Below are 20650 nucleotides of genomic sequence, written 5' to 3'. Positions count from 1 at the left end.
GGCAACCGGGGACCCAGAACAGGTAACGCTGGACGGCCTACAATTCGACAAACACTTGAGGGGACACCCATATTACCATTATTTGCGTCAAAGCCATCTCCACACCTCAATCGGACTGTCTCCGCTTGACTCATCGTTGGTGGAAAGCTTGACTGATTTTGACTTTCCTGCATCTGACAAATTGATCGTCCTAGAGATTACGCACCCAGGTTGAATCCATGCGAATAATGTGTTATACCACCTGGTGCCTGGGGCCTGCAAGGCAATCTATTACTATAAGAAGGGGCTTCACCCCCTTCTTACATACCATTTTCCTCCTATGAACAAATTCGACCAATTCAGGAGCTTTTTCTGATAGTGTTTTCTACATCTAAAAACATTTAGACTGACAAGGAAAACCTGGCCTTTTTCTTCTAGGGTCCTATCATAGATCCTCTGAAAATCTGTACGGTGGTGACAATGACCTATAAACAATGCTCATTTTGCTAACACAATATTTAGTTTCTACCATACAACAACCCGGGAATCGTATAGATTTAAGAATTGTCATAATGGCATCTAACATGACGGATTTCACTGCCTACTACTATCCAACCCTAGCTGCAGCGAAGGAGTCTCGTCCTCGCTTCCTACAGCGCCGAACCTCCACGGATACAACATCTTCCGCGGCCTCCACTATATCGAATCTAAAGTCCTCGCTTCGTCGACTGAAAAGGCCCTCTTCCTCACACCCAAAGAAACAAGCACAATCTACCCTCTCTAGAGATCAGATTATTTCCATGGAGGCGCGTGCCTGCTATTTTGCACTGAAATAACGGCCTACCCCCAATCAACGCCCCGAAGGAAGATGGGCCGCCGTGGGGTTGAAAAATATTTACGATTTGCATGTCAGGAGTTGATCTGATTTCCTGGTCTGGTTTTGGAGATGCCAGGCGCTATCGTGCATTTCTCATGATGTTGATTTCCTTTGTATGTTTGTATATCCCTATTATAATAATCAATTTACAGCGCCATAGGCTCGGAGGATTTATTGTACTATTAATTAGTTTTAACAGGACTTTGTTGAATTAGTTTTTTTCTTCTATGTAGGACAGACCCAGCAAAAAGTGAGAGCGTATGAATCATGTGGCGTTCTGGATTGTTATTGGTACATAATAATTCAAACGTGCCTGGGGTGATAGGCCGGATACTCACTTGCATTCAATGTATGAAGGGAATATGTGTTCTCCAAGTTTGAGGAGTGGGCAAATTTGAAATTACGCATGTATATTTGTATTTAGCTCTGCACATACATAGTGAAGGCTAGTAGGGTGGGCTTCAGAGCATGTAAGTAATTACTCAGAGGCCGAATAATAGCTCCTGCATAGTTATTCGCTTTCTAACAGCATTTGAAAACCCTTCGTGAAAGCTAACCCATACTTTCGTTTCTTGCTCATCCTGTTTGCTGTTTTGACCTCTCTTCACCTGATTCGAAGTAGGGCGTTGCTCGGCAGTCGACTCCCTAATGCGGCCAAAGAAATCCCGTTTTGGACCACTCAGCCCTATATGTTTAGTAGCTGGGTCTTGTGATGTATCGGCTTGGTGTTTGCTTATTTTTCCAGAAAACGCTAATGTGCTATGTTGCGTATGATGGGTCTCTGCTTGGCTTTTGAGCAGCCCTTTCCGATATTCTTGATCAAGAACCTGTCGCACTGCATATCTCACAGGTGCCGAAGACCCAGCTGTAGCTAGACATGTCCCTTTTGTCTTCGAAAAGGTTGTAAGGGAGTCAAGGGCCCTTTGGTATATTAGCCTTTGTGATTGGGATGATGTTGAAGGTCATAACTTACGGTTCCATCCTATATATCCATCCACTATGAGCTCCGCTATCAATTTCCACCCTGGTCTTTTCAAATGTAACCCCAAGCCCATTCATCACCCGTACTGCCGACTGCACAAGAGCGCGTTCGTTTTCTTTTCGAACACTAGCAATGCCACGTTCACTCCCGCTTCCTCCCACTACGACTGGTTTGATATCCGGTGACAACATGCGCGTTAAATTCGGAATGAGCTCCGTCGTAATTATTGCAGGAGAGAGGAATATCCGAAGTAGGGGAGCGGAAAGGGAGGATCTTAGCTCGGTAAGTATGGCGCGGGTTTGCTTTTCCGCTTCAAAGGCCGAAAAATCTGCTCTCGTACCGGAGAATGGATGTTCTTCCTCATCATCATCGGGCTTCCGTGCCACTGCATGGGACTTGTTCAAGGAAGAAAATAAGTGGTGGAATCCAATAATAGATTGGCTCAAATATGGATTCAGCTCCCAAGCTTGATTAGCATAAATCTTGGATGATGCTAAGTCATGAAAATATAGCCACTCGTAGGCGGCATTGGGTTTTGAAAGCAAAGTGTCATCTTGATATGTTTGGGTAGGATATGTGAGGAAACAATCCGTTACGCAACGGTCATACTCCCCAGCAGCATCAACCATTTCTCTTAAGCGACAGATTGCATGGCGCTTGCGAAGATCTGCAACTCCAACCGGCAAGGTATTGCTATCTTCGGAATAAGGGTCCTTAAAGCTGTCGGCTCCTACATGGTCGTAGGAAAATCCGGCACCTTCTATGAACACCCTTTCAATAATCTCTTTATTTCCTCCACGTCCTAGTCCTGGGATAGAGCCGTCTTTCGAGGATTCTCTGATAATGTGTTGTTCGACCCATTTCCTAGTCAATCTCATATTTGTCGACAAGGAGCCACTGTATCGGAGCTTTCGAGCTATCCACTCCCCGGCAACGAGAACGCCTCTAATGTCACCCTCGTTAATACCGCGAGATTTCATTTGACGATCTCTTTTGGCACTCAATCCCCAAGAAGCCTCACAGATTCTTCGTACGGCATCTCCGTCGCACAAGATGCCTTCTTTTTCGAAGACATGTCTCATGCGTTGAACGACTTGCTCTAATGGCACTTGACGAACATGAATGATCTCTGCAGCTGAGGATGTACGAAGCGGTCGAAGGCTGGGGTGGTATACGTCGTTGCAAATCAGGATCAAAGGCCGAAGAAGTCTGAAGCTATTTCCTCTTCTCTTTTTATTATTGCTGTTTGTATTGGTTATTTTGAATTTTTTGGCGGAATTCTTTTGGTCCAGAGCAACAAGATCAATTAGAGCTTTCATAAAGCCCCCTTCGCCGCCCCCCGAGCCACCGACCACACCATCAACCTCATCCACAACAACGCAAACAGGTTTTCCCGGCTGTCGGGTTTTCTTCCCATTAGTTTCGACAGTAATGCCCTTCACATTCTCCGTACCAACTGCGTCCTTTATTCGGCCCTTAACCACATCTCGATTTCTCTCATCGCTCGCGTTTATTTCCATCACCTCATAGCCAGCCTGCTTTGCGCAGACATGAGCAAGTGTTGTTTTCCCGAGGCCTGGAGGACCTGTTAGTAGGAGGATTTTGCGGTGCATGGGGTCTTCATGTTCCGAGTCCTTGGTATTCCGGCGATTTGCTTTAGCTAGCCCTGGAAATACAATCGAATCCCAACCCTTAAGCCAGCGTAAAACTGCCCGGTGCGTTCGGTCGTCACCTATCAAATCCTTAAATCTCCGAGCACGATATTTTTCAGTCCATAGAGTATGAGTAGCCTTTCCGGATTGCTTCAAATCTGATGTTACCTCCACTGATTGGTGCACATCTAAGGTAGATACTGAGCTACGGCTAGCCCTATAGACCTCCGCTTCTTTGAGCAGTTGGTGAATGTCGATCCCGTAATAACTTTTAGTAGCTCTGCCAGGAGCCGTAACCGATCGACTGGCAATAAGTTGCTCATACGAAAGCAGAGTGCTGGAATTTCTCTGTTTTAAAAATACTGGCGCTCCGGAACATTTGCGAATGATGAAGTGTTCGTTCTGACGCCCTAAAGTAGTGGTAGATATTGTATCAAGATTGGGGATCAAAGAAGCGGTATTTTTACAGTCTGTGTGTGACGCAGTCACACCGGGTATTTTCGTGCTACAATTGGCCTTGGATTCAAGGATCCCAAGCCAACTAGTATTTTGCTCTTCTTCGTCAGATTCATCGACAATAAAAGGCCCTAATAACTTTGCCCGTTTGGAGAGGCCCTCATCAACGATATCATCCAGTCTTCTTTTTCCCTGATCAGGAAGTTGCTCCACCCCTGGTTCTCTTGGAAGTGAACCTGGATCGCAAAATAATGCCATTCTGGTACAATTGTAACGGGTATCAAACAGTGGGTGGCATCGTTCTAAAAAGAGCTTGATTGCAACGTGTGGCAGCTCTGGGAATGGAGGACCCTGGGCACACAGGCGGTCACAAAGTATCGTAAGTGCAAAACTGGAGTCCAGTTAGTTATTTATTAATTATGGTAGGGGTGCGTTATTGACTGGCCGCATGTCCGTCTCTCCTCTGCCATTGTCAATTTGGTCTCTAGCAGGGGGACGCGACGCGACTCAACGCGTCGATGTGAGAATGATTTCTGATTGGGCAGGATCAAGATGCCGATTTCAAAAGACATTAGTCATCACAGTTGATTAGCTAATAGATGGTTACATATCAAACGCCGGCGCTATTTCTTAATTGGTTAGCGCGGTTCAGCTTTCCTTCGCGATCGAGCTTGTATTATTCCACCCTGAAGGCTAGGTAACGTCTGCTTTTGTGCCGGATACTTAACTTGTCGCGAAGAGAGTAAACATTTTGTAATAGGGTGATATTACGTTTAAATCTAGCGGAGGTTGAAGATGGAGGATTCACATACAGCCTCCGGAGACATGGCTTCCCAGGGTGATATGGGGCATGTTGACCAAGATGCGCAAATTGGTGAAGGTATTGATGTTTTTTTTGTGTGTTCTGGTATGATTCGCTACAGATTAGTGTCTAACTCGGTTCAAAGATTCGCAATCTAGGTCCGTGTCCCCTATTAAGAATGATCAAAACGGAAGTGGATCAGACAATCCACTTGATGCGCCTCTCTCCCCTAAGCCTCAGAACGAACAGCCTGAAGCCGAAGATGAGGAGATGGGTGGTACGGAGCAGGATGCAAGGAAGGAGGACGATGATCAACCCGCAGAGGCTACTGCTTCCCAACAACTCGACGGTCCTAGCGATGATGCAAAATCAAGCCTTGAGGCTTCTGCGCGTTCAAATCTGATTTCCCAAACCCACGCTATTATTCTTCCGAGCTATACATCTTGGTTTGATATGAGCATTGTTCATAACCTGGAAAAGAAAGCGCTCCCAGAATTTTTCAACAGTCGCAATCGCAGCAAGACGCCTGCTGTCTACAAGGACTATCGTGATTTTATGATTAATACTTACCGTCTGAATCCTGTTGAATATCTTACTGTGACTGCGTGTCGAAGGAATCTTGCAGGAGACGTATGCGCCATAATGCGAGTACATTCGTTCCTTGAGAACTGGGGCTTAATCAATTACCAGGTTTGCCAGATATTCTTCTTTTTTATATATAGTTGACTCATACCCCCATCTAGGTTGAGCCAAGTTCGCGCCCTTCTAATATAGGCCCGCCATTTACAGGCCACTTTAGGGTTATTGCAGACACCCCGCGTGGGCTGCAGCCATTCCAACCACCGCCTGGTACATTTGTTACTCCAGGAAAACCCCACCCTTCGACGGAGAAGGCGGCATCAGCAACTCCCCTTTCTAAAGCAGATTTGAACCTTGAAATTCGACGAAATATTTATGATGATAAGGGCAAAGAAGTTGCCACCGATGATAAGGATAAACAAGAAAAACAGACCAACGGGGATAGAGTGGTCAATGGTACAAGCACAGATCCGGCTGCACGTGCTATGGAAGCGGCCACACGCCCAAAGCGAATTGCAAACTGTCACTCTTGTGGAATCGACTGCACTAGAGTTCGGTTCCACTACTCGAAAGCCGTACCCGCTTCCGCAAGTGGTAGCGCCCCAGAACTGAAATATGATCTATGCCCGACATGTTTCTTGCAAGGTCGCTTGCCCTCATCCCATCAAGCATCCGATTTTGTGAAGGTAGAAGATGCCAGTCATACCTCAATTCCTGATCGAGACAGACCTTGGTCTGAACCCGAGGTTCTCCTCCTACTCGAGGCACTCGAAAACTTCGACGATGACTGGCGGAAAGTGGAACGCCATGTTCGATCTCGCACAGCAGAAGAATGTGTGATGAAATTTCTGCAAATGGAGATTGAGCCAAAGTTTATGGACGATATTGCGGGAGATGGCCTACCTGAGCAAAATTTGCTTAGGGGACAGGATCCAATTAGTCAGCTTGAAAATCCAATTCTTTCGGTTGTTGCACATTTAGCCCAGTTGGCGGATCCTTCTGTAACAGCCGCAGCTGCAGGCCGTTCTATTGAAGAGATTCGCCGTTCAATGCAAAAGCAGATTGAAAAGGTCTCTCCTGAAAACCATAGTAAGGAAAAGGATCAAGTCGAGGGCCTTACACAAACCGAAGATTCTATGGACATCGATGCTGTAAATGAAGGCGAACCCGCCACTGTTGTCCGTGCTGTGTCTAGTGAAAATTCGCCTCCCCCTTCCCTGCCATCAATTGCGATTGCTACCTCCGCAGCGCGCGCGGGCGCTTTGGCTTCCCACGAAGAACGAGAAATGTCCCGACTTGTCAGCGCCGCCGTGAACATCACACTCCAAAAGTTTGAACTCAAGCTGGCCCAATTCTCCGAATTGGAGCAGATTCTTGAAGCCGAGCGTAAAGAATTGGAGCTCGCCCGGCAACAACTGTTCCTCGATCGAATGGCGTTCAAAAACCGGGTGAAAGAAGTTCAAGATGCATTCCAGGCTATTAGTCTTGAAGGGCCTGATGCAGCAGCAGTTAAAGCAGCAGAGATTCGAACTGTAGGACTTGGAGCAGACAGCTATCAATTCCAAGCAGCTGGCGCTCTGGATAGGTCTGTCCAGCCGCTGAGTGCTAGTGGGGTTGACTACAAAGTATTTGAGTTGTGATGTGCTTTTTAAGAGCCGCCTCCCTGTTGAAACCGGGATATGTTCTTACTCGTTCAAGGGTAAGGATTCCTACTTTCTTTATATTATTACTACTTCTATTTGTGATATTTTCATGGTGCGGCGACTATTTGGTATGATTGTCGGATTTACGTGGGTCGAACTGGTGGCGTCTATTCTGGTCTTCAGATGCGTTAAATTTCAATTTCTTAAGCAGGGCCTATTCGAGATTCGCCTTTCTCTTGCGTACTTTTGTATTGCCAGAATTCTCATGCAATTTCGTCTTGACTAGGTTTTTCCTTTCTAAAACGTCAGGTCCCTCTTTACTCTCAGATGGAACCCAAATCAATATGTACGGAATACTTATATTGAAACAATTGAAGAATGCCAAATATTAGTCAAGCGTACGGTATATTAAACTAGCAACCGCTTCAATGAATCATGCAGGATTGGGCTTCGGCCGCTTAGCGTCCGAATTTTCTCTCATTCTCTGATTTAGAGTCACGGTGTCGAGCCCGAAAGTCTCCCATTCTGCCTGATACAGGGTATGATCCCTCCAATCCGCTAGTTCATCGCGTCCTTTTCGCTTTTTAGAAGGCATACGTTGCGCGTTGCTGTCTTCGAATTCGGCCTTGACGTCAATATCAAAGCGGCCAGGAATTGTCTTGTGTATGCGTTGCCATAAATTGGATTCTTCCGTGCGGTTTGCTTGTATGTCCAACGCGTTGGCACACATTTCCTCAGGCTCCAAAAGGCTTTCTTCGACAGATTCATTGGTGGACAACTCGTCAGGATCGGTATCGTGCTCACTATCTTCTAGCATCACTGGGGAAACGCTGGTTGAAGGGATGCTTGAAGAGCCTATTGTTTGTATGTCCTTAAATGTAATGTCAATTTTCTTACTTAATAACGCCTCGACCGTGTCATAGTCTAGCGGTGCCGTTTTGTTCGTCTTCTTTCTTTTGATATCAAGGGCATTGCGGCGAGGTGCACCGATCCAAAATTCCTTCGAGCTTTGTTCCATCTTAAGCACAGTCAAAGCTGCAAACACATCTTCCACCTTAACGAGACTTTCTGGGATAACGTGAGTACGCTGAACTGCGCGAATTCTGGATAATGCAAAAAATATAGAAGCTTGTATAAGGCGGCGGGTAATGCTAATGGCTAGGGCGTAGAAATCAGACATCGCATCACAAGTTAGGGCAGGGGTTTCGTCTTGGAAGCATATATGTTGCCAGTTATTTTCTACTCTCTTTTCCCCTGAATTCATAAAAACGCGCTCGGACAGCTGCACCCAATTGCATATATTCAGAAGTTTAGCCGTAGCAAACAGACTCTGGTGTTTGCTTGCCATGGTTTCGTGTTTTGATTGAAGCTCGCATCGCGATGGGGAGCCCGGCTTGAAGCCAACCTCTGGTAGAGGCTCAGGGCTAGATAGTCGATCTGAAGTTGAAGGTTCCTCCAGGTCCAAAGCTCTTTCAACTAATGCAGCAGTCTCACGATTCACAAGCCATGAATCACCGTATTTCTTTCTTCCAACCATGTTGCTTGTTTGTTCCTCTCGTAGACATAATGCGTTAGAAATATGTTCTAGAGCTAAGCAACACTCATCGCTAATCTCATATGCAGCAGGGATATCTGAAAGCTCTACAGGTTTTACATTTCGATCTGTGAGGTGATGAAGCTCAAGATTGTGCTGCAGTAGATCAAGGTAGTGCCGCACCTCCATTTGGCTCTTGGTACCTATCGAAGCTGCAATTGCCGGGACTCCATCTCTCCCGTTTTTAGCAAGGGCGGCAAAAAAAGCAGTTTCCTCTTTGTCTGTCCAGCGAACCGCACCATACTGGGAGGAAAGCTTGGAAGTATTCTCACTTGCGGACCCGGAAATCGTATCCTTGAGTGATTCTTCGAATAATGTAGAGTACTCGTCAATCGGAAGTGTAGCAGCTGCTCGTACAGCACTATATCGCAATTGCGGACGATCTTTGCGGGCAGAATAAGCATTGCAACGGGGGTGGACTGTGCTATAGTGGAAAGTTTTTAGGGGAGGGGAGTAATTTCCAAGGGCACCTTGAAAGCTGGGGTTCTCAAAGGATCCTGCGTCAAATTCAGATTCCGTCCCGTCTTCGTCTGGCTTGAAGCTCACTGAGGAGTCGCTCATCGTAGATGTTCAACACCGGAGAGCGTCGTCCATTAGCTTTGTTCAGTCCCACCGGAAACAAGGTTGTAAACGAAAACATTGCACTCCGATAGAGCATTCGATAATGAAGGAAGCCTTATCCATTTGCTGCACCTAAAGGGTAACTAGCTTTGATAACAAGTCTTTGCCCAGAAAAAGTTGAAGGATGTTGCGACTTGGCAGTGTTTGTAGTGTTTGCCGAGTTTGCCTACCTGAGAGCAAGATGCTCATGAAACTCACCACGAGCTTTAAGAATTGGAAACATGGAAAATGAGAGGTGGTTTAACTTTTTTATCCTATTTAAGGGGGCGTGGGATACTCAAACCTGAAAGATATGCTTATCGTCGTCTCTTTACGCAAGAATTCAATGGCGCCGGGCGCGTTCTGCTCCCAAATAGCAACATCAAGCTACGGGATTATCAGGAAGAATGCATACAATCAGTTCTCTCTTATATGCAACAGGGCCATAAGCGGTTGGGCATATCTCTCGCTACTGGTAGCGGAAAAACTGTGAGGGTCTCTATATTTAACTCTGCCATACCTTCACTGATTGACTATGGATACGTATGCACGTAGGTCATATTTACACAATTGATTGACCGTGTCAACCCTTTCAAAGAACATGGAACACAGACTTTGATACTTGTTCACCGGAAAGAATTGGTGGAACAAGCTGAAAAACACTGCAGGCTGGCGTACCCAAACAAGACTGTCGAGATTGAGATGGGAAGTAACCATGCAACTGGAACCGCTGATATAACAGTCGCGTCTATTCGCAGCCTTCTTTCTAGTGATAGGATAGAAAAGTTTGACCCAGGCAGATTCAAGTTGGTGCTGGTCGACGAAGCACACCACATTGTTGCGCCATCCTACCGCCGTGTTTTGGAACATTTTCGCTTGGATAAACTTGACAACGGATCGCCAGCGCTCGTTGGTGTCTCTGCAACGTTTTCAAGATTTGATGGCCTGCGGCTAGGCACGGCAATTGACCATATTGTATACCACAAAGATTATGTCGATATGATTGGGGAGAAATGGCTTGCAGATGCCGTTTTCACGACCGTTAAATCCCATGTAAAGTTAAATAAGGTTGGAAAGTCAAAGGACGGCGACTTTCATGCCAGACAACTGTCGGCAGCTGTCAATACAGATAAGGCAAATGATATCACCGTTAATGCCTGGTTATCGCGTGCCCAAAAACGAAAATCAACACTCGTTTTCTGCGTGGATATTGAACATGTCACATGTTTGACAAACAAATTTCGCTACTACGGAATTGATGCTCGATTTATCACGGGCCAAACCTCCAAGGATGTTCGAACACGGGAACTTGATGGATTTAGGAACCAAGAATATCCGGTTCTTGTGAATTGTGGTCTTTTCACCGAAGGAACTGATATCCCAAACATAGATTGTGTACTCCTTGCTAGGCCCACTAGATCAAGAAACCTGCTTATCCAGATGATAGGCAGAGGGCTGCGTCTACATCCAGGAAAACAGGATTGCCATGTTATTGATATGGTTGCTGCTCTGGAAACTGGGGTCGTAACCACACCCACTCTTTTCGGCCTTCATCCCGACGAAGGTTTGGAGAATACCCCTGTGCATGATTTTGACAAAATCAGGCAAAAGAACGCAATAGATCAACCACAAGAGCTGGAAACTGAACCTGACTCAGCTGAGGATGAAATTCTTGTTAAATTTACCGATTACGACTCAGTACATGACCTTGTCATGGATACTTCAGGTGAAAAGCATATTCGCTCTCTCAGCATTAACGCTTGGGTAAGAGTTGATGAAAATAGATATATTTTAAACGCACCTGGGGGAACCTTAGAGCTTGACGATAAGGATGGTGCAGGTCTTTTCTCGGTTTACCAGACAATGGCATTGCCATCAAGCGTCAAGTCGAAAAGCCCATTTGGCCCGCCGAAGGAAGTGGCATCATCCCTAAACCTTACAGACGCCGTCCATGCCGCTGATACTCTCGCTGGCCGAATATTTGGTTCAACAGCTGTGAGCCTGTTCCAGGGCTGGCGAAATGCCCGAGCCACTGATCGGCAGATTCGGTTTCTACGTTCTGCCCTTGGGTTGAACAAGCAGCGCTCAAAACATATCACAAGGGGTCAAGCTGCGTATATGATTACAAAGCTTAGACATGGCGCCAAAGGGCGGTTTAAGGAGATCTTGAAAACCCGGGTGAACAACAAGAAACTCGAGAAGCTTAAGGAGCTGAAGAAGCGTGAGGAAGTTAGGGTTGGGCCGCTCAACGAATCGTAGGACGTAGTTCCCGGCCAATTCTATTATCATTTAATTACATGGCTTAAAAGTATATACATAGAAATTTTTATAGCCAGTACGGAGTACATGCAAGCGTGTGTCGACGTGCTTGATACATAACTACATACGGAGTACTGTATGTGGAACGATGCGCGTTTTCACCCATTGAGTGGTCCGTGCGGCATCGTCAACTTTTTTGCTGAGACAGAATTGGCTTCCAAGGAGTCCAAACTCTGCTCCCCCTCAGCTGGCTCTTCTACGCTTTAATCAACTGTTGTCACTCTTGACCTGCATTTCTTTTTCGTTCTGCCGATTCCTGCCATTTCTGAGCCAAACAGGGGTGAGCAAATGCCCCAATGCAAGGACGCCTCGAGGGAGCTTCAGATGGTCTTAACCGCTCGAAAGATACGTCTCTGACCATTGATTCTGATGCCGACAATGGGAACGGTACTTGCAAGCTTTATGGCTATGCCTTGTCACCCAGCGTAGCCCGCGAGGAAGCGTCGAACGGCGACGCCAACCTCAGCTGTCGTCTGTCAACGGAACAGCGCTTCGAAGCTCCCAAACATCTTGCACTCCCCCAGACCGAGTTGGCTGCAGTGCCGGGTCTGCATCATTCGATGCCTCTCGGCTCGCGAAAGCAACGGTTGGCGATGGACAATGCCTTGGAGTCCCAGAAGCTGCGCCGAACTCGAACTCGAAACCCTTGGGCTTGTTCCGGGCTAACCTTTGTCGTGACCGTATCCGCTATTCTCGTTCTTTTCATGATCGTATACTCCTATCGAACACTCCAAGTCGATCCACAAGGATGTAGAACTCCGAGCATGCGACCAACGTACATTAAGCTCGTTGGTTTTGACTCCGAACATACACGATTTGGAAGTAAGTATGGGTTATACCTCTATAGAGAGCAAATGGTGGATGAATACGACGAGGAGGATATTGGGGTATGATTTGTGCTTCCCTATGTACTCATTCAAGTTTTTCTGACTTAAGTCCGCAGCTGAAAGGCGTACCGATATTGTTTCTCCCGGGTAATGCGGGCAGTTATAAGCAGGGCCGCTCTCTCGCCTCTGAAGCCTCCATATACTTCCATGACGTTCTGCAGTATGACCAGGAGCGAGTTAAAACAGGAGTTCGCAGTCTGGATTTTTTCATGGCGGATTTCAACGAAGATATGGCGGCGTTCCACGGGCAAACACTCCTTGATCAAGCAGAGTACATAAACGATGCACTGGCATACATCCTCTCTTTATACCATGACCCGCGCCGGCCAGGTAGAGATGCCACGCTCCCAGACCCCACGTCAGTTATTCTTGTCGGCCATTCAATGGGCGGTATTGTCGCTCGAACCGTTCTTACCATGTCGAATTATCAAACAAATTCTGTCAACACCATCATTACAATGTCAACGCCCCACGCGAGACCACCGGTTTCATTTGACTCGGATCTGGTTCATACGTATACGCAAATTAATAACTACTGGCGCAAGGCATATTCGCAAAAATGGGCAAATAATAACCCATTATGGCATGTCACCTTAATCTCAATTGCTGGAGGGGGTGGAGATACTATCGTCCCCTCAGACTACACCAGTCTTTCTTCTCTAGTCCCAGAAACGCATGGTTTCACTGTTTTTACAACTACAATTCCTAATGTCTGGACAGGGATGGATCATTTATCCATTGCTTGGTGCGATTCATTCAGAAAAGTCATTGTTCAGTCCCTCTTCGACGTCATAGATGTGCGTCGCTCCTCGCAAACTAAACAGAGAGCCGACCGGATGAGTGTGTTTAAAAAAAGGTATTTGACAGGGCTGGAATCTTACGCTGAAAAGACTCTTCCAATAAAAGGTAAGAATTTACAATTTGGAGACGGTCATGTGTATGTACTAACATATGTAGAACATACTACACTGTTGACTCTTGGCGAGAATACAAGTTTTGTACAGAGGCAAGGTGACCGGCTTATTCTTCGGGGGTTTGGGCAGCGAAAGGAACCCGAATCTTATCTTATACCTATACCACCGCGAGGAGGAGTCCCAGGAAAGAAATTTACCCTTTTAACTGACCAGAAGCTCGATAGCTCCGAGAGCAACTGGAAACTGGATGTATTGTTTTGCAGCGATTTCCCCCTTCGGGCCGGGCAATCATCGACACTTTTGTCACTAAACCTTGATCTTTCTGGACACAACACTGGGTCTATTCGACTAGTTTGCAAAAGTGCTGGAGAGGATGTCATCCCGTTACCTGCTTCCACGGCCTTTTCGAAGTTTGCTTTTGATGAAACACCTTGCTTTTCATTTTTACAGTATGATCTCGAAGACCTAATGGATTATCGCTTTGTGGCAGTTATTGATAGAGCTGAAACAAACTATCCTGGCTGGTTACGTGCGGAATTCTCTGATAGCTCTGATTCGGTGATCCCAACCAGAGTTGGATTAGGCAGGTTACTGAGCACCGGCCTTCACATACGGCTTCCTGCAGAGAGGCCGCTGGTAACTGACATAAAAGTTCCTGCTCTTCATTCTAGCCTACTTGCATACAAACTGTATGCCAAGAGCAAAAGTTGTGACCAGAGCTTATTCGAACCGATGATACGCCAATACATCTCAGATCCTCATGAATCTAAGTATTTTGTCAATATTAGGGAAGCTGAAATTAATATCCATGGGATTGCGCCATTCATGCCTCCCCATCTTCGTGATACGGCTGCTGCACAGGGAATATCTTTTCAGCTCTGGTCGGATATGTCTTGCAATGCTCCTCTTCAATTGTCGCTCAAGGTCGATATTCCGGGTAGTATGGGGAAGCTCACAATGCGCTATCGCACGGTTTTCGCAGCTTTCCCACTTCTAATTGTTGCACTTGTTCTACAACAGCAATTCAAAATATATGATCAAACTGGTGAGCTTGCAGTATAACCATTTCTACTCTTAGGCTAATTTGATTTAGGGGTATTTATAAGCTTCCTGCAAGGATTAGATTTGTGCATCCGATCTTCGATACCTTTGCTTTTTCTTGGTCTCACATTCTTGGCCTCTTCCCTGGCAACTTCGAAGGCAGTGATGTCCAAGGGTACCACATCTAGCGTGGGAACGAACTCGACAGAATCTGTCATAGACTTCTCGAAAAATGATCTTCTTCTAGGATCCCAAGATGCCTTCTTCTGGTTTCTGGTTCCACTCTTTGGTGTTATTAGCATTGGAACTTGCGTAATTGTTAATTATCTTACGATGGTTGTTATTCATACATTTGGGGCGATCCGCTCCATTTTAATATCCCGGAAAGGCTATATTAAACACGATGAACGCAGGTGAGTTGAAAATAATGGGATATGCCGTACTTTTTGCTAACTCGAACTATAGTAATGTGTCCCTATTCTGGTCTTTTTCGACGAAGAATCGAATCATCAACACAGCTGTCCTCCTTCTATTCGTTGCCACTGTAATCCCATATCAGTTTGCATATGTGGTTTCGTGTATTGTCCAACTTGCAACCTGCGTTCAGGCTTTGTGGCACTCTCGAGAAACGGTATGATCGTTGGCCTTTTTTAAAAAAGCTACTAATCTCCAACATAGAGATCAACATCTTACTCTAACTTCTACAACTATTCCCACTCCATCCTTATTCTCATGCTTTGGATCCTCCCCGTGAATGTCCTTGTACTCATTGTCTGGGTTCACAACCTTACGATTCATTGGCTTATGCCGTTTTCGTCGAACCACAATGTGCTTTCAATCTTACCATTTATACTTCTCGTTGAAACTCTAACATGCGGAACAATGATACCGAGAATTACAACTTGGTTAGTCTAGCTTCTCCTCAACTCGACTTTCTTTCTTATTGACTGCATTTCTCATAGCCTACGTCACGTCACTTCGGCCTTACTTTTCTTCCTTGCCGTCTACTCCGCCATATATGGCGTTACATATGCGTATTTACTTCATCATATCACGAACTTGGTAATCGCATGGCTTGTGGCAATCCATTTTTTTGCGGGTGATTTCTCACTGAAAAATCTTTCTCGAGTTCTTCAAGGCCCCGATAGCTTCCTAAAACCGGATGGGCATACCAAAAAGCTGCCTTAGGATACCACGGGAGCTTTTTTTCAAACCCCGATTTTACATGTGCCGTCGAGGATATTCATAATAATATAGAGATTTACCTTTGCATTGCCGGGCTGCAACTATTTCTTCTTCCTGTACTATATTTCTGATCTGGGAATACCTGAGCTGTGGGATGCCCTGCTTCCTTTTGTGGGTTGGTCAATGCACTCAGAATCGCAATCATGAACTTTCAACTGTACTATATCCTGCCTACTTGCCCCCCCAAAAGATTGGGCACTGGCCCTCTTTTGTTGGTGTATTCTTGCTGACTGTTGTTTCTTCTTTTCTCCTTTAGCAGGTGCACGGCGTTCTGAGTAATCCTGTGATGTGAAGCTGGAAGGCCTACATTTAACACTTTATCTGTCCGAAGTCTCTCTTACATGTAATACCTCTCCATCTAGATGTGACTTGTTAAGTTGTAAATCAAGTCGAAATGTGCATACCTGCAGCCATAATCCGTGCCATAAAATCCACACTAGATATCGGGTTGTGTAATCAGCTGTGTAATTACTAAGCTCTCTAATTACTAAGCTACCAGCCTGCCTGCGCGTGTACTGTTTTGGCATAGTGATTCTACAGCCTGCCAATCACCGTACGGGGGCCCCATATAACACGAACTCTAACTCATGCCGCCAAGCTGGCTGATAACCGAGTTATACTGAATGGGTTTGTTAGGGGAGCCGCCGTGATAACCGGGTTATCAGGGCTTGGCAAGTTATAACTTCGTAACGCGGGTCGGTGATAAACCGAGTTTTACTGAATGGGTTTGTTAGGGAGACGCCGTGATAACCGGGTTATCAGGGCTTGGCAAGTTATAACTTCGTAAACGCGGCCTGGTGTACTCCGTACAGAGTATGCTGATATTGTGTAGTAAACTAACAGATCCTCAAAACGTCCAAGAGGATGTTGAATATATCTAGGATTCCCATATGCAGCTTCGAAAGACATGCAGTTGCATAGCCCACATACAAAATGGTCCCCACCGCTTATCACCACCACTAGAGTCTCTAGAAAACATCATCGACTTTTCCTCCTTCATACCCTTGACAGCAGACCAGCGCTCCCAGGCCCATGACAGGTTCTATGCTGTCATCAATCATTTCAGTGCCCCTAATACAAAGGAAGGATACAGCCGCCCACTACTTGTCTGGTATATGCTTGAGTATGCGCGCTCTGAACTGTCACAGGATATTATTCTGCGTGTCTTCTTTGAATTTCTGAATCTGGGTCTTACCAGTGATGATGATGATATTGATTTTGATGATCAACTGGGTATCGGTTTGACCACCTTTGCAGACTTTCTAATTGATAACTTTTTTCTACTCAGGTTGATCTCCTATCTTCCCGTCTTCATTATTTCATGTCTGTTAGCTCCATGCATCAGTAAGGCTTCTGGTCACTCCACCGCCCAACCCTCGCCCGCTCACCTGTCGATTATTCAGCAAGATGAATTTACTGCCACCCCTGACCGACTGTCAGCCCTAGGGGTATTTGTCTTGTCCGTGACCGGAATCGTTGCGTGATTTCGCGCATATTCGACCAGTGCGAAGCATTAAGTCGTCTGAAGCGACTTGGAAATAATGCTCGGGACGATGATGGGAAACTTCTGTTTGGAGAGGTCTTTACTCATCTAGTTAGAGGTGGCACACATAGTTCCACATGCCCTGACTCAGGCAAATGCAGATTCTCAGTTGGTAAGCCGCCTTGCCACCAGGACCAAAAGAAGTAGAATAACAATAATATTTTCGTGGGTAGGATGATTCCAAAAAAGTCGCCTTGATGATACTTAATATGTTCGATTTTAATGTTTCACATGATTGATAATGTTGATATCGATCGCCCATTCATTTGCAACACCTCAGGACAATTCAGCCTATTTTAATACAGTTATGCATTGTTAACAACAGTGTTTGGCATCAGTAATCAGGTACAGTCAGAGCACCTGTGGACCGCCCACCTGGTCCTGGGGGGCTGGAGACCTGTGAATGGCTACGTGGGTACAAAGTACATATATTCACTTTCGTGTCTGAATTGAAATGGTGCTGAAAAGCATATCAATCAGGATTTTCTTTCTTACAGGAGAATATCTTCTGCTAACCTAGCATAGTTATTTGAACGCCAGCTCGTTCTTCATCATATCCCACATTGCTCAGTATTTACTTATTGCGCAACAACGACACATGAAGGTGCCTTTTTTCTGGCTATATGATTCGAATTTATGCTTCCCTTTTTCCCAATCCCACCTTGTCTCATTTTATCAAACCCTCAAGCTACTCTTAACTCGCCTTGGTGCTGTTCATACCCTTTCATTTCAAATCCTATGCTGCCATGCTCGGAAATTCGCATATACATCTATGTTCCATGGAACTGGTAGTATCTAGAACACATTTGGGAAACCTCAATGATGAAGCTATAATAAAAGCAGGACTAGGGACATTTTTTGCCCTTGTACTGGAACTGATTTCCACTACCAATTTCCCCATGGCACTTATCTTGAGCGGCCTGAAAGGCTTAGTTATACGCTGCATACTATCTTCTTGTACTTCAATGGGATAGAAAGCGTAAGCAGTTTATAGCCTGCCTTTCTGGTAGCTGACTGGATGGCTGCCATGAAAATGGGGCATGTATTACGTGGAATGAGGATCAAAGAGAGCTCTGAGAGGGCTCCCTGAAGACTAGCCCCCTTTACAGAATCTATCAGTATTATATATTGGTTTAATACATCAGTGGATCTCAATATTACATTATAATGACAGTGGGCGTAAAAGGCTAAGTAACGATGCAATGATGTTTTCAATCATGTCTTGCGTGAGTTGCCTTTGAAGCTCGGTTGGATTTTATCCTCGCCTTTCTCCTAGCGAGAGCGTTTTCAACAGTTTGTTTTGGTAAATTCGGGATACTATCAATTCCAGCGGGGTAGACTGCATTTTCAACATGCCGACGACGCTCGGTGGGCATATCAGGAGCTTCTTGATCCTCTACACTGCTGCCATTATGCTCCAGATTTTTAGATGCGTTGACCTGAAGCTCACGATCGTTCGAAATAGACCTACCGTCAAAAACCCTTTTGAATTCAACCCTCATTGGTGCTCTTCCTAGACCCGGCCAAATATCCGAAGGAAGATAGTCGCCTTGCTCAAGACGAAATGCCTCGCGAGCTTGTACATCATCTTCATATAGCTTGTCCAATTTTGCTTCTGCTTCCTGGATGACTCGTTCTACCGCGGATCGGGCTGTCTTTCGTCGTGCGACTTCTAGGATGAGGTCGTCATAAGCATTCAGAAAGCCGACATACATGAGCTGTAAGTCAGATAGATCACTCATGCCGGATCGCATATTTTCGTGTTGTTCTCTCAGTATCTTTAGAAAGATATGGGATTGGGCGATATACTTGGGTAATTTATTTTTGGAAAAGCGGTCTAGACGCCGAACATTTTCTACCATTGCAGTACACGACTCAGATAGAATATGCCGTTGGGCAAAAATTCGGTCAAGCGTGATTTCCATCTCCGAGACACGGTCTTGGATCTCAAGAACAACATCTTCGGCTTCTGCAGCATCCTTTATTATGACACTCAGCATTTCCTGATAGTCTGATTCTGTCAGGGGCTCAGGCTGAGCATTATGGTTATCCACCTCACCGCCATCATCGCCAGGCGTACCCCCAATAGCCAGCCCGCTGGGGAGGTCGCCCGTGACGCGAAGTGCTGCAGCCCCGCCGCCTTCAGTGTGTTTTACGGCTGTGACGCAGAGGTCGAAGTGGTGAACCAAAGATTCCAACAGATGTGCCATTTCCTGTGCATGTGACTCAAGAGAATGCAATAATTCCAAAATCATATTGGGAGAAGATTGGTTGATAGGTACCTGCGTAGGCGAGCCTCTGGATGAAGAAATATTCTTGGTGGCCTCCTGAGAGTTGCTGGTTTTTCGTTGAATTGCATCTAAGTCGTCATCGAAGGCGGTGTTGGACCGACCCAAGTCTGCTTGGGCGGAGCTGGTCTTGTCGATAGCATTTCGCAACAGTGATTGCAGCTCATGTACTGCGTTCTCATCAACAAAATCATGTAAAGTCTTGGAGCCGTCTTCAGCCGGCACAAAAGCAAGTTCTACCTTGGTTTCATGCAGTGAATTTACGGCATGTCGCAGCCTCTCGCCTACACCGTCGAGCTCCTTGAGTGTGGAAGAAAACTCGTCTCTTCCGTAATGGGCAACCTGTTCTAATTCGTCTTTGATCTGATATAGTGTGCGAAGCTGAACTTCATTCTCCCGGTGTAGAAAGCCTGCTCGGGCAAAGAGTATCACACTCTCTTGCAGAGCCGAACGAGCAGAAGTGACAATTTCGTTGGCCCTCCAAACATGATTGATCGACGAAAGAGACCGCTTTGCAGCCACGAGATGGGCGACCAAGGTTTCTAGGTTGGGCTGCTGGCCCGTTGGCTCCTTTTCCAATTCCAGGTGGCTGTCATCGCTGACAGAAGAGGGGGTCGAGTCTGAGCGCGACATGATTTGGAAATTGTATGTCGTCGAGTTGAGACGGTCTGCAAGGCCGCAGAGAAGGTCCGTGCGCAGTCACAGGGGGCAATGGGCTGTGGTCGTAGCAGCGTGAACAGCTCGGAAAATCGGTAACCCGATGGTAGTGCAAAGATCTGCGATTCCGCTATGGAACTAGCCATTCTGGGAGTGGATGGGTAAATACTTGACCGGCCCGTGGATGAGGCGACATGTAGCTAAGTACAACCGGGTATCAAGACTCCTACAACAACAAATCCTTCATGTGCTCGCCGGCTATGGAGTAACTAGTTTGTTAACTAGCTAGTTACGTAACTAACCACTACTTAGTTAACTAAAGGAGCTCAATGCTCCTCCGTACTCGGCTGGTTATTCAAATTTTTGGGACTGAAACTACGCCACAATGGCGGCGATTGGAGCCCTAGTGAAGAGGCGCTCCGGGCGGAATACCTTCCAATGACCGCCTCTGGTTCTTCCCATGGGCGTCCCTGATTAGTGAAAATACCCAAATGCTCCTTATTCCAGACAGCTGACTTCGTAGCTGTTTTGCGGGTCTGATGCCCAAAGAGCGTGCCGAATCTGTCAAATATCCCTCATGGCAAATTGAAGA

General features: G+C 46.1%; 7 protein-coding genes across 7 annotated transcripts; 4 read left to right on the top strand and 3 right to left on the bottom strand.

Moving 5' to 3' along the window:
• Positions 1-1338: 1338 nt before the first annotated feature.
• Positions 1339-4204, bottom strand: ctf18 (Chromosome transmission fidelity protein 18; the record flags this gene model as incomplete). The annotated part of the gene is made up of 2 exons (XM_049251872.1): positions 1339-1777; positions 1830-4204. The coding sequence occupies 2 exons, from the start codon at positions 4202-4204 to the stop codon at positions 1339-1341; spliced, it is 2814 nt and encodes a 937-aa protein (XP_049109190.1).
• Positions 4205-4741: 537 nt separating this feature from the next.
• ssr2 (SWI/SNF and RSC complex subunit Ssr2) lies at positions 4742-6967 on the top strand (the record flags this gene model as incomplete). The annotated part of the gene is made up of 3 exons (XM_049251871.1): positions 4742-4826; positions 4894-5438; positions 5492-6967. 3 exons carry the CDS (start codon positions 4742-4744, stop codon positions 6965-6967), a joined length of 2106 nt encoding a protein of 701 aa, XP_049109189.1.
• Positions 6968-7403: 436 nt separating this feature from the next.
• LOZ57_002809 (uncharacterized protein) lies at positions 7404-9125 on the bottom strand (the record flags this gene model as incomplete). Its single annotated transcript, XM_049251870.1, has 1 exon — positions 7404-9125. The coding sequence occupies one exon, from the start codon at positions 9123-9125 to the stop codon at positions 7404-7406; it is 1722 nt and encodes a 573-aa protein (XP_049109188.1).
• Positions 9126-9596: 471 nt separating this feature from the next.
• irc3 (putative ATP-dependent helicase IRC3) lies at positions 9597-11423 on the top strand (the record flags this gene model as incomplete). The annotated part of the gene is made up of 2 exons (XM_049251869.1): positions 9597-9653; positions 9720-11423. 2 exons carry the CDS (start codon positions 9597-9599, stop codon positions 11421-11423), a joined length of 1761 nt encoding a protein of 586 aa, XP_049109187.1.
• A 356-nt stretch (positions 11424-11779) lies between these two features.
• BST1 (GPI inositol deacylase) lies at positions 11780-15513 on the top strand (the record flags this gene model as incomplete). The annotated part of the gene is made up of 7 exons (XM_049251868.1): positions 11780-12370; positions 12427-13276; positions 13328-14329; positions 14378-14738; positions 14791-14956; positions 15004-15230; positions 15288-15513. The coding sequence occupies 7 exons, from the start codon at positions 11780-11782 to the stop codon at positions 15511-15513; spliced, it is 3423 nt and encodes a 1140-aa protein (XP_049109186.1).
• Positions 15514-16460: 947 nt separating this feature from the next.
• LOZ57_002806 (uncharacterized protein) lies at positions 16461-17054 on the top strand (the record flags this gene model as incomplete). The annotated part of the gene is made up of 1 exon (XM_049251867.1): positions 16461-17054. The coding sequence occupies one exon, from the start codon at positions 16461-16463 to the stop codon at positions 17052-17054; it is 594 nt and encodes a 197-aa protein (XP_049109185.1).
• A 1270-nt stretch (positions 17055-18324) lies between these two features.
• On the bottom strand, positions 18325-20034 carry atg17 (Autophagy- protein 17; the record flags this gene model as incomplete). The annotated part of the gene is made up of 1 exon (XM_049251866.1): positions 18325-20034. One exon carries the CDS (start codon positions 20032-20034, stop codon positions 18325-18327), a length of 1710 nt encoding a protein of 569 aa, XP_049109184.1.
• Between the last annotated feature and the right edge of the window lie 616 nt (positions 20035-20650).

The sequence above is a fragment of the Ophidiomyces ophidiicola genome (assembly GCF_022830035.1).
Source record: "Ophidiomyces ophidiicola strain CBS 122913 chromosome Unknown scaffold_8, whole genome shotgun sequence".
In the NCBI taxonomy this organism is placed as follows: Eukaryota; Fungi; Ascomycota; class Eurotiomycetes; order Onygenales; family Onygenaceae; genus Ophidiomyces; species Ophidiomyces ophidiicola.
This window is presented reverse-complemented; position numbering and strand designations above follow the sequence as displayed.